Source organism: Thermobia domestica, chromosome 2, assembly GCF_964235325.1.
Source record: "Thermobia domestica chromosome 2, izTheDome1.hap1.1, whole genome shotgun sequence".
Lineage (NCBI taxonomy): Eukaryota > Metazoa > Arthropoda > Insecta > Zygentoma > Lepismatidae > Thermobia > Thermobia domestica.
Window position 1 is genome coordinate 112,282,207 of NC_137455.1, and position 15,129 is coordinate 112,297,335.

At 33.9% G+C, this 15,129-nt stretch overlaps 1 protein-coding gene across 3 annotated transcripts in view; it reads left to right on the forward strand.

Moving 5' to 3' along the window:
- Hr38 (Hormone receptor-like in 38) overlaps positions 1-15,129 on the forward strand; it is a 58,355-nt gene that overhangs the window by 35,802 nt on the left and 7,424 nt on the right. For all 3 annotated transcript variants that reach the window (XM_081745034.1, XM_081745042.1, XM_081745051.1), the window contains exons 3-6: positions 5,037-5,944; positions 8,316-8,835; positions 10,810-11,012; positions 14,840-15,018. In XM_081745034.1, the coding sequence (XP_081601160.1) occupies positions 5,037-5,944; positions 8,316-8,835; positions 10,810-11,012; positions 14,840-15,018 (1,810 nt within the window). The remainder of the gene's footprint in view (positions 1-5,036; positions 5,945-8,315; positions 8,836-10,809; positions 11,013-14,839; positions 15,019-15,129) is intronic.

Here is a 15,129-nt window from a genome sequence, read left to right on the forward strand (position 1 = left end):
TTAAAACTTTTATAGAACTTAGAATACATCTAAAATGACAAACTTGTTTTAAAAATAAATAGAGTAATTTTAATACAAGACATTATAATCTAAAGTTAAAATTCTAAAATAAAATTCTAAACTTTTGATCTTATAACTTACATAATATACCGGTAACTTTTAATGTTTGTTAAAATATTATAATATAAAATAGCCAGTTTGTTAAAAATTTTGATAACGTAACTATTTAGCACAAAATACTACATCCGATTAAAATAATTAATCAAAATTGTTACAACGTAACTTCTTAGTACATACAACATACTATAATCTAAAATAGTTTTTTTTTCGTAAGTTTCTTCATAGTTAAGTAATATGTTACTAAAGTAGTAATGTTACAATCTGTTTAAAAACGTATTGCTCACCAATGAAAAGTTACTTGAAAATGTTAGTTATTTTAGGTTATAGTAGTTTACAGGTCTTAATAAGCTGTGGTGTGCAATTTTAATACTATCTTTTAATTTTTGAAATATTTTGGCGAAAACTTCTCTGGAAAATTCAAGCAATATCTTTAAGAAATGTATCTTACTTTATAGGAGAACTCAAGGCATTTTCAAAAATGGACTATTTTTTTCTGGCTTCGATGTTTAGATGTTGTCTTAATTACTTTTCCTGTAACAAAGAAAAAGTTAAGGAAAGATCTTCCACTCTGTGTTACTTTCTTTGCTACTTGTAACTTTAATACTGTATGAAGAAAAACCTAATTACTTTCTGAAACTTTTCTTTTCGGATCCGCATAAGCTTCTCATGTTTGCTCTGACATTTTCTTTATCTATTTATTAAGTGGGAAAAAAGTTTGGTTGCATCACGAACAATATGTCAATTTCTCCCTATGGCAGCCTTCCCTTGCCGGTGCGGTATATTCAAGCAGTCTGAGGCGTTAGATTGATGATCAGGAGGCGAAGTATTGGGGGTTCAAATCACCCAAAAAGAGCATGAACCTTTTTTCAAACTATCTTCGATGTTTCTGTATTTATGTCCCTGTCAAATCTTGTGCTCATGACAGGTGTAAGGAAGAGAAACTAAAGTAAGAAAGAGAGTTAATTAAAAAAATAATAAAGTGGTTAGCGTGCGCATCTTTCATGCGCGGAGACCCGGATCCGATTCCCGTTTGGAAAGCATTGTATTTTGAACGCATTAAAGTGGATCGAATTCCATCTTAAAACTATTGGTCAACGTCTCATAGGCCTCAGGGCTAAAATGAGACTAAGCTTCTTGCTATGGCACTTGTCTTTTTTTTTTTCATACGTTCAAACAACTGCTTTGCCACAGTTCCAACCAAACTTTAACCTATTCTAAATACAATATTATTATATTAAAATGCACTACTTTATCTTAAAAGCATTTATTTATCTATAAAATAAAAAAATAGTATATCTTCTAAAAAAATATTATTTTGGAAAAACCTTAATACAAAATTATACCATCTCCATACTAATAAGCAATTAGCCATTATTTCTATATTATTAGTAATAAATTTTTGTTTGTTACATGCTAACAAATAAAAATATACTCATTTGTTAATGTGAATTGTATCAAACACTGGAATCGAACTTTTGGTTCTCGATTACAAGTCTGTTGCCTAACCGACTTGTGAACACACGATTTTAAAACTCGTGTAAACGAAGTGCATGCATAAATGGTCTTCCCCGAGACATGCAGTTTGACCAAGGCTAAATAGATCATGGCTAATTGCGCAACATCATGTAAAATAGTTGCAGAAAGTTTTGAGTAAGTCTTGTGCGCGAGTAAAGTTCAACAATAGCTATAACAAGTAGTAGTTTTTTTTTTCTGCCCTATTTAGATAATACTCCACACGAAACATTTTACGAGTCTTTTTCTTAGCTCTTTATTCAAGGACCCACAAAAGGTCCCGCACCTGCCATAGGACAATATTTGGATGTCCAAAAGTAGTTCCGAGAGAAGTGTCCATAGAAATTCCGCAGGATGTCTCGTTTCTGAACATAAACGGATATGTGGATATCCACAGGATGTCTTCTAGTAAAAATGAAATGTCCTGTAAACGTCCCGATATTAAGAAACTAACGTCCCTTGTAGGTTCAAGAGACGTCTCTGTGCTATTTGCAGTGGCGTATTTAAGGGGTTGCTATCGGGCTCAAGCCCCCCGAAATAAATTTGTCATATGCAAAACTTCATTAAAATTTGTCGGCACCCAAAAGGAAAAATATAAGTGCTTCTCATATGTTGTGATAGTCCCCCCCCGAAACAAAATCCTAAATACGCCACTGGCTATTTGGGTTTCTCATATATGACAACTTCACAAAGTTCGATGATTGGTCATCGTGTATAAATTCGTTTAAAATTTGTGTCTGCTCTAAATGAATATATTTTGTGAACAATACCAGCAGATAATAAATGATTAATTGGTATCAAAGTTAATTTGATAGATGAAAGATGACCATCTGATTTAAATGAAATGAATCCTCTGGCACAAAGTTCCAAAGACCAGACGGCGATGTTGAATTTGTGAATGTGACGCCAGCACATCGCGAATTTCCTCGCGTTATTACAGGTAATTTAAAAAAAAAAAAATCGGAATCTGCTACTTCTTACACTCGAATAACTTTTCAGCATCCCTCACGACGCCGTATGAATGCCGCAATGACAACGCTAGTTAGAAAGTTTCTATGGCCACTCACTTAAGAATTAATGAGTTCACACTGCTTAACTTCAAGGATCTAGCGGAAACCGTTAGACCAGCGCGGCTAGTTGTTGACCATCCCAATACATTACATTGTACAGTGTCGAGTGAATTAGAACTAATTTATTCTAAACTAACGGGTGGGGAATTTCTTTGGCTAATACAGTAGCAATCGTAGAGATGGTCATTTTGAAATTGAATCTTACTCTGACTGGCGCGAGCTCAGGCTAATTATCCTCAAAAGGCTCCCAATGACTGAGCTCAGTGAGGAAATTAACTCAGACGAGCTCGGATTCGCCATCCTCAATGAGGTTCGCGCTCGCTCGAACTTGTCCTCACTAACCTCATTAGACTTCGCGCTTGCTGAGGGCTCGGTCTCGCTATATTCAGTAAGACTCGCAGTTAGGGATGCACACAAAACAAAACTTGAGGCTGTCTCGTCTCAAAAAAAAAAAAAAAAAAAAAAAGAATCTATTTCTATTGGACGAAAATTCTCGTCATGAAAATTCAGTTCCGTTTTGTCTCCGCATTCGTTCGTGCTAACTACATTAGGGCTCTGCTTCGCTATTCATTTAATATTGCTCTCCCTTAATTGTTAAGCTGCAGCACGAAATCTTTAGACATCTCTGATAGTAACTATTACAATATATAGGGCTTTTTGTGTCAATACTCCAAACATAGACTATAAAAATTTATACTTAAAGTCAGGCACGTAATCAAGAATTTATTTCGAAAAGTAACCAAAGCTTTTGGTGGAGGGGTCCAAATTCAATATGAGGATAAATTATATTAAAATTTGTAAAATCAACCCTAAAATTGGACTAAAATTACAGAAAAGTCGGGGGTCCGGACCCTCAGTACCAACCTCCTGCGCACGTCCTTGCTTAAAGGGTTAAAAAAAAAATAATTAAGTTTAAGTCCCATGATTATGGTTCGTGGCTAAAGGAGACGGTGATGATTATAAACAAAAATGGTCGAACGGAAGAAAGTGTAAGAAAAGAGAGAGAATTCCGAGGATATCTACTACTCACATGGTGTTTGCCCACCACGAAGTTGTGATCGAACCTTGGAACCCCATGCACCAGAGGTGAGACCATTGAAAATAAAAATATATTCAAGATTAGTATCAGAACTAATTTAAGTCTGAAATTTAGTTAATTTATTTATAGACTTTGCCTATAAATCTTTATCACTAATCACGACTACACTAACAGAAAGGAAGATACAACTTAAGATACTATGGAAGTATTCACTTGGCTGAGTTTGAAAAGAGGAACACACACACACAGAATTCTGACTTCAACAAAGTTACTCAACTGTAAATAAATACTGCACAAGGAAAACTGAAGTTGTTGCTGCAAATTGTCTCATTCGTTTGTGTAATTGATATCTCAAAGGAGTTGTAGCTTAAAAATCTTTCAAGGAAATTCAGTGAATCACTGGTAAACGTGCTTGCTTAAATTACAGTGATGTATAATACGGATAATATTAATATAGATAATTTATTATTATTATTATTATTATTATTATTATTATTATTATTATTATTATTATTATTATTATTATTATTATTATTATTATTATTATTAAATAGACATAATCCTTATGTTGTGCATCACTGTAATTTAATAATAGTGTAATACAAACTGTAGCCAACAAACTTCCTTTCTAATTTTACTGAAAAATTTAGAAATGTGTAATTGACTTTCAATTGGATAATCAACATTATAACCCTGCAAATATTTTTTTAATGTTTTCCTGCATCCACAATATTGGATTACATAAATATTCTATTTGGGATCGATCCAAGAGAGACATATGCTACAAGGTAAAGAAGTTTAGCCATTCGTCTATAATGTGCTCCTGAAACTATTGATATTGTTATCTCAAAGTGAATCCCTGAAGGGAAACATATTAAGAAAATCATAACTTAACTAAAAATGTAGAAAATAACACAATTAGAGAGACGAAGGGGGAACATATAATGCCTTTCAATCTTGAATTCTCATGTGGTTATACTGTTAGTGCATGCGTCTTTGGCGCAGAAGACCCAGGTTTGGTCCCTGGTGAAAGCTCATGTGGCTCGGAACCCACGTTAAGCTGTAGATTCACGTCTTATATAGTCTTGCTGCTGAACAGGACGCTAAACTCTAAATCAACCAATAGCCTTTCAATCAAATCAAATGTGATTATATTAAAACACAAATAGTGACACAATTAAGGAACCTGATCTAACTTTTTGTTTTCTAAAATAAACGTTAGATGTCTATAGTGTTCGTTGCTTCGTTTATTTTTTCTAATTTTCCTCTTTTCTTTTCTTTCTCTTCTGCGGCAGGCCACATTTGGGTCCAGCAGCTTCGCCGATCTGCTGTCCGCTCCATATGGTTCTTCGGGCGCTTTCGGGGAAGAAAGTTTATCCGGAAGTGGTTTGGCAGTTGGATCACCTGAAGAACCGTTCAAACTTCCGTCCTTTGGCACTGGAGGGCAGCAGCAGCAACAACCTGCACAACAACAACAGCCACAACAATTGGAAAGCGGCGCTGGTGACACGACGACCTTTTCAGACGTTTTTCATCCTGAGTACCTGCTGAGCGCCGAGACGGGCGTCACAACATTCACAGCTCCTCCCACCTCCGGGTCCAGCTCCCCTGCGCATGCGAGCGAGTCTCCACTGCCAGCCTGTTCCTCGCCCGTGGTCCAGGCTCCTCCTTCTACAGGGCCCAGTACCACGCCTCCCCATTCTGGTCCCGCCCCTTTACCCAGCTTCCAAGAAACATATTCTCCAAGATATCGCAGCGGACGAGAACCCGTTCCAGACATCTTCTCCTTCAAGATGGATGAGGGTCGCGGCATGGAATATATCTCTCACCCACCACCCGCCCATCAACCCTATCCGGGTCCTGCCTCTCAACCACAAGGACCCGCCCCTTATGAGTACCCGAGCCAATCTAGCACTACAACTCCATTCTTTACGAGAAAAGAGATTGGCTATGGCCCAGGATCATCCACTTACGTCACAACTACCACTTCTCCACCACAACAAGCCTTTTCCCAGCCCCCAGGCTCTCCCTATTATCCCCCGGGATTACCCCAAAGTCCCGGGTTCGAACCCATGCAAATATCTCAAGAAACCTACAGCCTTCCTCCGTTCCCATCCGAAATTCAATCATCCACAGCTTTACCTTCTCCGGCACCACGCCAGCGCAGGGCATCGCTGCCAGTTCAAAGGACAGAGGCTCCCACGTAAGTATTTATTATTCTTTGTGTTTATATGTATTGTTTACACATATTCCATGCTCTATTTTATAATAAACTGTATACTGTAGGTTAAAACTATACTTAATTAAAAATTCTAATTCTTTACATTTAACTTTTTAAAAAATGTCCACCAACTACTCCAAATTCCATATCATATTTTATGTAGTTATTTCTGGACTTCAGTCAACATTCCCGCAGGTAACAACATCTATTAACGTGATTGTTTACTATTAAGAATTAGCATGACGCATTGAAACTTTGGTCGTTTACTGAAATTATTTTTTTACCCCCTGTCTTTCCGCAACCAGCATTATAACTCTCTTAAGCAAGGTTGTATAACATTCCAGGATAGTATGACGCACAGGCTAAGAAGCTTTTATTTTCTAATTAGGCTGTGAAAGAGGCATTTACATATCTTGAGTTCCTAATTAACTGTGATGCCAACTGTCATTGTCTATGTAACAAGAAACAAAGAGATTGATCTAGAATTAAATGGAAATAGCGACAAATCGGTTAGAATAGTGAGTCAAGAAAGAAAGAAATAAGTGTGTTAATTATTAGAGAAAAGAAATTTTAAGTTTCTCGCTTCTCTAGTCATTTCCTTAAATAATAATAATAATAATAATAATAATAATAATAATAATAATAATAATAATAATAATAATAATAATAATAATAATAATAATAATAATAATAATAATAATAAACTCTTCTTTCTGTATAAAGATCGAATGAGAGCTATCAAAAATACACTTTTTTCGTTCTGAAAGTATTTTTCTTTATTTCAACGTACTTTGTCTAACTTCGTGATTATCATTATTCATCCAAAATATCTGTTTTCCAAAGCCAAAATAACTACAAGAAATGTATTAAAATCAATAACATAAAACAAGGCTAATATTTTAATTTCTCAGAATCTATAATGAACTGGAAACTAAGACAAATTTTCATTAATGCATTAGCTGCATGTTTGGAGATGGAGTTGTTGGTAAATAACCAACAGAATAATTCCATGTTACAGTTATGGAAGTATACTCGTGTCAAGAATTGAAAATTACTTAATTAATTAATTAATTAATTGGAATTTAATATCCGTTTACGGAATCAAAATTATATAAGAAAGGACTTGCTGCTTTAAGTGGAGCTTGACTCAATTCTTTGGCTTTTAACGAAGGCAAAGAATCTCTGCCGGGGATTGAACTCGGATATCGCGTACAGGAAACCATGCGCGTTATACACTTGGCTACGAAGGGGCACAAAAGAGCTGAATTTTTTTCAAGTCTTGAATAACTAGTGGTTGTCATCACTAGGAAAAATACTAAGAAAATTAGAGAAAAGTTGTGTGTCGGGCAAGAAACTGACGCATCAATGAAAATCTGACTTTAGTTTCTGAGTAATCGGCCGGTTGAAGGACTCACTTCCAATACCTTTTGAATATACATGAAGTATTTACTCTAGAATTATTACCAAAACTGTAGAATGTATTTTGTGTTTTGATAGAAGTGATACAGCTGTGAGATTTGTCAGCCACATATCAAATTGTATCATGAACGCGTCTCTATTCATTTTAGGTAATCGTTTAATTTTGATTACTTGTAGATTAATATTGTCAGGTATAATGGAAATACTATTATCAGATTTAATACAAATACTAGGTAGTTTAATTTATTTTCATGTTCTGATAATGCTCTGTTAAGTCTATATAAATACTATATTTCAAAATATCAAGGGGAACTTTTTAATAAAATGTTTAGTGAATTACTAACCTCGACAATAATTTATCCTTAAGCCTTAAATCATTGCATATTCGAATAATTGTTACGATTCATGTTATAGTTCTTTAAGTGTGTGTGTGTGTGTGTTTTTTTTTCTTTTTTTTTCATGCCGCTTGTTAAGCATGTCCTCAAAGTTTGGCAACATTGTTGGTGCACTTTTTTTCTCAAGGGTGCGTTCAGAAGGCGGCTTCACGAAATCTTCCGATGTACCATATGTAAAGTAAAACAATTCTATGATTGGTGTAGAGCTCAGGTTTCATAAATCGTTGCGGGCACTATAATATTTCTTGATAAACACATACAGAGGCGTAAATTCCAACAGGGAAATTAAGATTGGAGTAAATACAATACTAATATTTTCTGTTAGCTATATTTGAGAAATTTGCTACTTTGGAATGAGAATCACAGATATAGCAGTTTGTTAGGAACTTGTAGAATTACTTTTGAGAAATTTGCTAATTCGGAATGAGAGTCGCACATAGTATTAGAGTTTATTAGAAAATAATATCTTTGTAAACTTATTGTTAACCACAAACATTCTTATAATAACTAAAAATATTTAATTTTTCTTATTTTTCTAGAACTGAGACAAGTAAATTGAGATTAAGTACTTCTTCAACGGCATCCACTTCTAGCGCAGCGGCTACAGCGTCGTCATCATCGGCGTCTTCTTCTCCAGGAGCCCCTGAAACTCCCTCTTCAAAACCAGCGCCCCAGTCACCATCTCAACTTTGCGCGGTTTGCGGTGACACAGCGGCATGCCAGCACTACGGTGTTCGAACCTGTGAAGGTTGTAAAGGATTCTTCAAACGAACAGTACAGAAAGGGTCCAAGTACGTGTGCTTGGCAGATAAGAATTGTCCAGTGGATAAGCGACGACGAAATAGGTGCCAGTTCTGTCGGTTTCAGAAGTGCCTGATGGTCGGAATGGTGAAAGAAGTTGTGAGGACAGATTCGCTCAAAGGACGTCGCGGGCGGCTACCATCGAAGCCCAAATCGCCACAAGAGTCGCCACCATCGCCTCCAGTATCTCTCATCACTGCCCTTGTCCGAGCGCATGTGGACACTACTCCGGATCTCGCGAACCTCGATTATTCTCAGGTAGCGTACCATAATAACCTTTCTATTAACAAAACGTTATTAAACAACTTGGAGATGATATTGTGTATCAATTTAATGAATTCTGGAAACCAGGATATTTTAAGATAGGTTGATTTTATCTAAATACCATTACAATATCATGTTTATTCTTGTATGAAGTTATTTTCATAACTAACTAACTAACTAATTCTATGGCCTATGGAACCCGGAGGTTCAGTGCCGCGTTCACGAAAGCTCTCCACTGACTTCTATCCTTAGCTAATTGCATCCAGTTTCTACTTTGTATTCCTATCTCTGCGAGATCCATCTTAATATTGTCCTCCCATCTGCGCCTAGGTCTTCCTAATGGTCGTTTTCCTATGGGTCTACCAGTCAAGACTTTGAAAGCGTTTCTACTTTCTTCCATTCTAGTTACATGACCTGCCCACCTAAGCCTCCTAGACTTGACGACCCTAACAATGTTGGGTAAACCGTATAAACTATGTAGTTCCTCGTTATGAAGCTTCCGCCATTCTCCATTCTCGTTCCTCTTGGGTCCGAATATTCTTCTCAGGATCCTGTTCTCAAATACTTTCAGTCTATGTTCTTCCCTCAGAGTAAGCGACCATGTTTCACAACCATACAGAACAACAGGCATGATTATCGTTTTATATATTTTAAGCTTCAAATTCCTCGACAGAATTCGCGACGACAAGAGATTTTGAACCGAATAGTAACACGAATTCCCTGCTTTTAGTCGACATTTAATTTCTTCGTGAATATGATTTTCGTCTGTTAATATTGATCCTAAATATTTGAAAGTATCCACTTTATCAAAAGCATTATTTAATATTTTAACGCCTCCACAATTTGCCGTATTACGGTCCCGACGCACTTCCCTGTATTTAGTTTTCTCTGCATTTACTTCTAAACCCATGTCCCTGCAAGCGTTTAATAAGATCTCTGCATTTATTTCTACTGTTCTCCTATCATCCCCTATTAAATTTACATCATCAGCATATGCCATAACCTGGTGAATGCCGTTCAACTCTAGGCCCTGGTTGGTATCTTTGAAGTTATTTTCATTCATATTTTATTACAAATATACTTTTAGATTGTTCAATGAATGAAATTGCAGAAGTCTTCGGAGCATTATAGCTCTGTTTGAAAGATTGTTTCCCATCAAGCTTTCGGTGATGGTCTTCCACCGTTCTGAAGATTTTAAGTGAAATCTGTGTGAAGTATCCATTTTGAAATTGTCTGTCGAGGCAAATAATTTTCAAACACGACTGAAGTTCAGGAAGTCTTCTATACTGAAAACTCGATGGAAAATCACTTTCAAACAGGCTGTAGTCCTGTGAATACTTCTGTAACTTCAATTGTCTTCGACACGCAAATTCTTTCAAAATGCTAATTTGTTGTATAATTAGGCTCTTTCTATTTTTGTTAACTTCTAGAATTTTTTATCTAAAGACATTTTAAGAACTAATTACCATTGTAAAACTATATTTTTAAAAAAAAAAAAAGCAAAAGAATGTTTATTCAAAAATAAGACATTAAAAACTTCTATTGATAACGCATATCCTACCAATACTGTTAGCATTGTATTCTACTATTTTCCAGTCAATTTGAGTAAATAATCAGAGTTCGTTGAGAGCAAAAATCGTTAAACATAATGTCCCACTGTCATATTCTTCAACCAAAGGGATATGATAATAAAGACTGTTAGAAAATTAATAATATAATATAACTGGTAAACTAATGTAAAAGACAATAGAACACTTTGAGTCAAACTCATATATATATATATATATGACTGACTCAAACAGAGTATTAAAAATGAAGGGGAAAAAAAGCTAACAAGGTTCCAAAATAACTCAAGGATCACCCTACGTCTTGAGTTACTGGGCTCAGAAATAATTTTATTTTCATACTTGGTATATTAGCCCTCATTACTGTCTTTGTTCTGATATATCTTATATGATTTCTTTACAGTATCGTGAACCAAGCCCAAACGAATCACCCATGAGCGAGGCGGAAAAAATTCAGCAATTCTACAATCTGCTCACTACATCGGTTGACGTTATTAAGACCTTTGCGGATAAAATTCCAGGGTTTTCAGATCTCTGCAAGGAAGATCAAGATCTGTTGTTCCAGTCGGCGTCTCTTGAACTTTTTGTGCTCCGGCTAGCTTACAGGTAAATATATATATATATAATTATTAAATTGATTTTAGAATCTGATCAACTAAAATTCGTGTCCTTCTAACTTGAAACCTTAAATAAAAAAATAAATAAAAATAAAAAAAAATAAAAAATAAAAAAAAAGCCCTGCAGGAATAAGAGCAAATTTAAAATATGGAAAACGAAGTTTTATGAAATCATGGTCGTACTTCTGAGCTAATCATAAAATTCATCAGGGATAAAGATCTGTCTGTCTGTCTGATTTTTCATTTAAAATAAATAAATAGTAAGTCAATATTTTTTTTTTAAGAATACAAATAGATCATTTAAAATAAATGCGTTTAGAGCTAAATTGGAAAATCTTTAAGTTTTACGTCCCACGTTTATGCCGGCTAAGCTAAAGGATACAATGATGATGAGAAATGAATGAAATGGTGGAATGAAGAAAGTGGGAGGAAACGGGAGAACGCCGAGGAAACCCACGCACACGGTGTAGCTAAATTGGATAGTATAATGGGGAAAAATACCCTTTAAAGCATTTTATTTTTAAAAAAAATGTACTCTAAAATCAGAAACATAGCAATCATGTTAAATGGAAAGCTAGCATATTCACAATCATACAACTTTGTAAGCCTAGTTTATCTTATTATTGTATTATGAAAATTTAGATATACATCCCTTTTATATGCATATAAGATAAATATGAATATGATCATGACAAGAGTGATATATAATCTAATTGTACAAGGTTTAAAACATTATACAGCTATTTATGCCTACTTTGGGGATATTATATACAAGTACTAGGAAATGAGTTCCAAATACCAAAGTTACCAAATAAATGAGAAATTCGTTATTAATGTGTAACGAGTTATATAACTAAATACACTAAATTAATTCATACTTCAGGAAATTGAAGTTGTCGAAGTAATTAAAAATATATACTGGAAGTTTAATTAATTTTCTTTTTATTCATTTTCTGATTGTATCAATGTATTAGCAATTTTAGTGCCAGTAAAGTGCTTATATCCATATTCTAATATATATCTATTCAGTGGTTAACAGGAACGAGGTACAAGGTTTAAAACATTATTACAGCTATTTATGCCTACTTTGGGGATATTATATACAAGTATTAGGAAATGAGTTCCAAATACCAAAGTTACCAAATAAATGAGAAATTCGTTATTAATGTGTAACGAGTTATATAACTAAATATACTAAATTAATTCATACTTCAGGAAATTGAAGTTGTCGAAGTAATTAAAAATATATACTGGAAGTTTAATTAATTTTCTTTTTATTCATTTTCTGATTGTATCTATGTATTAGCAATTTTAGTGCCAGTAAAGTGCTTATATCCATATTCTAATATATATCTATTCAGTGGTTGACAGGAACGAGAGGGGAGTGCGATTGGTATAAGACAATATTTGTGAGAAAGTCCATCAGACATCTTTTACAGACGATTTTGGAATTTATCTCCTACGCAAGCTTTTATATTATAATCTGTTCTCTTAAAGACTGCTTTAGATATTTGTCCTAATGCCTATTTAGATAATTTTTATTCTAGATACATATTATACATGTAGGAATTATAGTACAACTACTTGTCATTCTATAAAATACTTCTAAGCTTATTTACCTTTTAGATACAGATTTATTCCTTTAAAGACCATTTGGACCCTAGTTCTTTTAGAAGACAGGAACCTTAATTCTGATTATGTACTACAGTTTGTAAAGAGATAATTAAGATTCAGTAATCTGTAAAGACATAAATAGTTTCTAAAAGTTTAAATAGGCTCTAAACTAGTATTTTAGAACGTGAAATAGGTTGTACAATTTATCTTTTTCTTCTTAAAAGTATAAATAGTGTAAAAGATTAAATATGGCTTCAACTAGTTTTTAGAACGTAAAATAATTGTACAACTTTATTTGTTTCTCTCAATGACTACTTTAAAGCCTATGTTTCATTATATAACTGTAAACTGTATTGAAATTGAGTTTGGCATGAATTTGTATACTAAACTCTTCTTATCAATAATAATTACAACCAACAAAATTAGAACTGGCTTGTTCGTGTATATGAGAATATCATTCACGATAAGCAGAATTTCTAACCTATCGCATAGTACATCTTAGCCCGTATAAGCATATTAATAAATGATGTCCTAATATTCATCCTGTAATGCGTGATTGTTAAAAAGTTTCCGTGAGCACACATTGATAGTTTCATGGCTATATTAATCCGGTTGTCTCGTGAATATTTTAAAACAAAACTCTAAAGAAAATTGAAAATAAAAGGCAAAAAAAAATTGAAGCGACAGCGGTGAAAGACAACGTTAATTGGCTGGTCACGCTACTTGAAATAATAATGCTTTCAACCCGAAGCAAGAAGAAAAGTAAAAAAAAAGTAAAAAAAAAAAAAAAAAGAATGAAAAGAAGAAAGACGAAGACAAAAGTATTCATAATTAATGTGTGTTTATAGCGTTAGTGCACCCAGTTCAATGCTAACGCTATCAAATTATTCCTTTGTTAATCATGAATCATATGTGGTAGGCATTAATACTGAAATAAAAGAAAATATTTTAAACAGAAAAAAGTATTTATATCAGTTCGTTAATAATTAAATTAGCTGCATATCTTAGCAAAATCACATTTAATATTGCTTTTCACTTTCAATCATAATTACGTGATGTGGCTATATGTGGAAACAATTTGAGTTACCGTAAGAATATTAAGTTTATTTTTCAAGAAATTTATTTTTAAAACTAACATTAATGTCCAATAAAAAGTTTTGTATAAACGTGACAATGAAAAATGTCGTCTTGTTTAGGCAAAACTTTAATTAATGTTGACTACAATCAATAATATTTCGCTTATGTCAATCTGATTTATTTCAACAAAAAGTTTAAAACAATAATTTTAACCACAAATTCAAGTTTGTCCAGGCATAAAAATAGGTTTTTGTTTTCAGTTTTTTTTAAAAAATCGAAACTGGTTTTTGAAAACTTTCTGTTTTCTATCAAAAATCGTTTTCGGTTTCAGAACCGGTTTCGATTTTAAAGCCGCTTTGGCTTGCAAAACCGGTTACGGTTTTAAAACCACTTCCAATTTCTATCAAACTTTTTGCTTCTTGGTTAACTTGTTTGGAAATAAGTGTAGCAAGAACAAGAAAGAATACAGGCTTCTGCGAAAATCACACTGGTTTCAGTGAAAATCCCCAAACTATTGGAGAAACAGTTTCGGTAAAAAGCTGAACCGGTTTCTGGATAGCCGAGTCTGGTTTCGGTGAAAAACCCAAACCGATTTTGGAGAAAATCCAAATGTTAGTTTTTCGGCTTTTCCGGAAACCAGTTTCCGGGTTTTATAAAAAAACAAGTCTGCTCATCACTTGTTTAAGTATGTTTATTTGAACGTATTATTTTAATTTTATCAATAGCACCGACACAATGGAAACTATCTTTTAAAAAAATTCTCATGGCTAACTAGTTAGTTATGAGAGTTTGGAACAAGAGACCCAAATTCAATTCTCGGTTGGAGTTCACATGGTTTAAATTCCGCGCTCAGTTGTAGAACTATGTCCAGTGTAATCTAGAGCCTGAAAAGAGGTCTAAATAGAGAAACAAATGAAAATTGTATAACTAAATGATGGTAAGCAAACTGCTTATTTCATTTAATATAATTCTATGGCGTCTAGAATAAAGTGAAGCACTATACAACAGGTAAGCCAAGAACTGTATTATTACATATGTAAATTTAGCTTATTTCTAATGTATATAGAAAAATAACAATATCAATTTATTCGTTGATTAATCTTATTCTTTCTATTTTCTACTTAGAATTAAACCAGATGACACAAAAATGACATTTTGTAATGGCGTGGTACTGGACAAACAGCAATGTCAAAGAAGCTTCGGCGATTGGATTCATGCTATCATAGAATTTTGCCATTCTCTCCATGCAATGGAAGTTGACATCTCCGCCTTTGCATGTCTTTGCGCGTTAACTCTTGTCACAGGTGAGGTTTTTTTTTTTCCGTGACGATTTAATAGGACGTATGTTTAGTATTTGTTAAAAATGTATGAACGAGAAGGTCAAAGGCACAGATTTAAAATTTGTTGCCAGATTA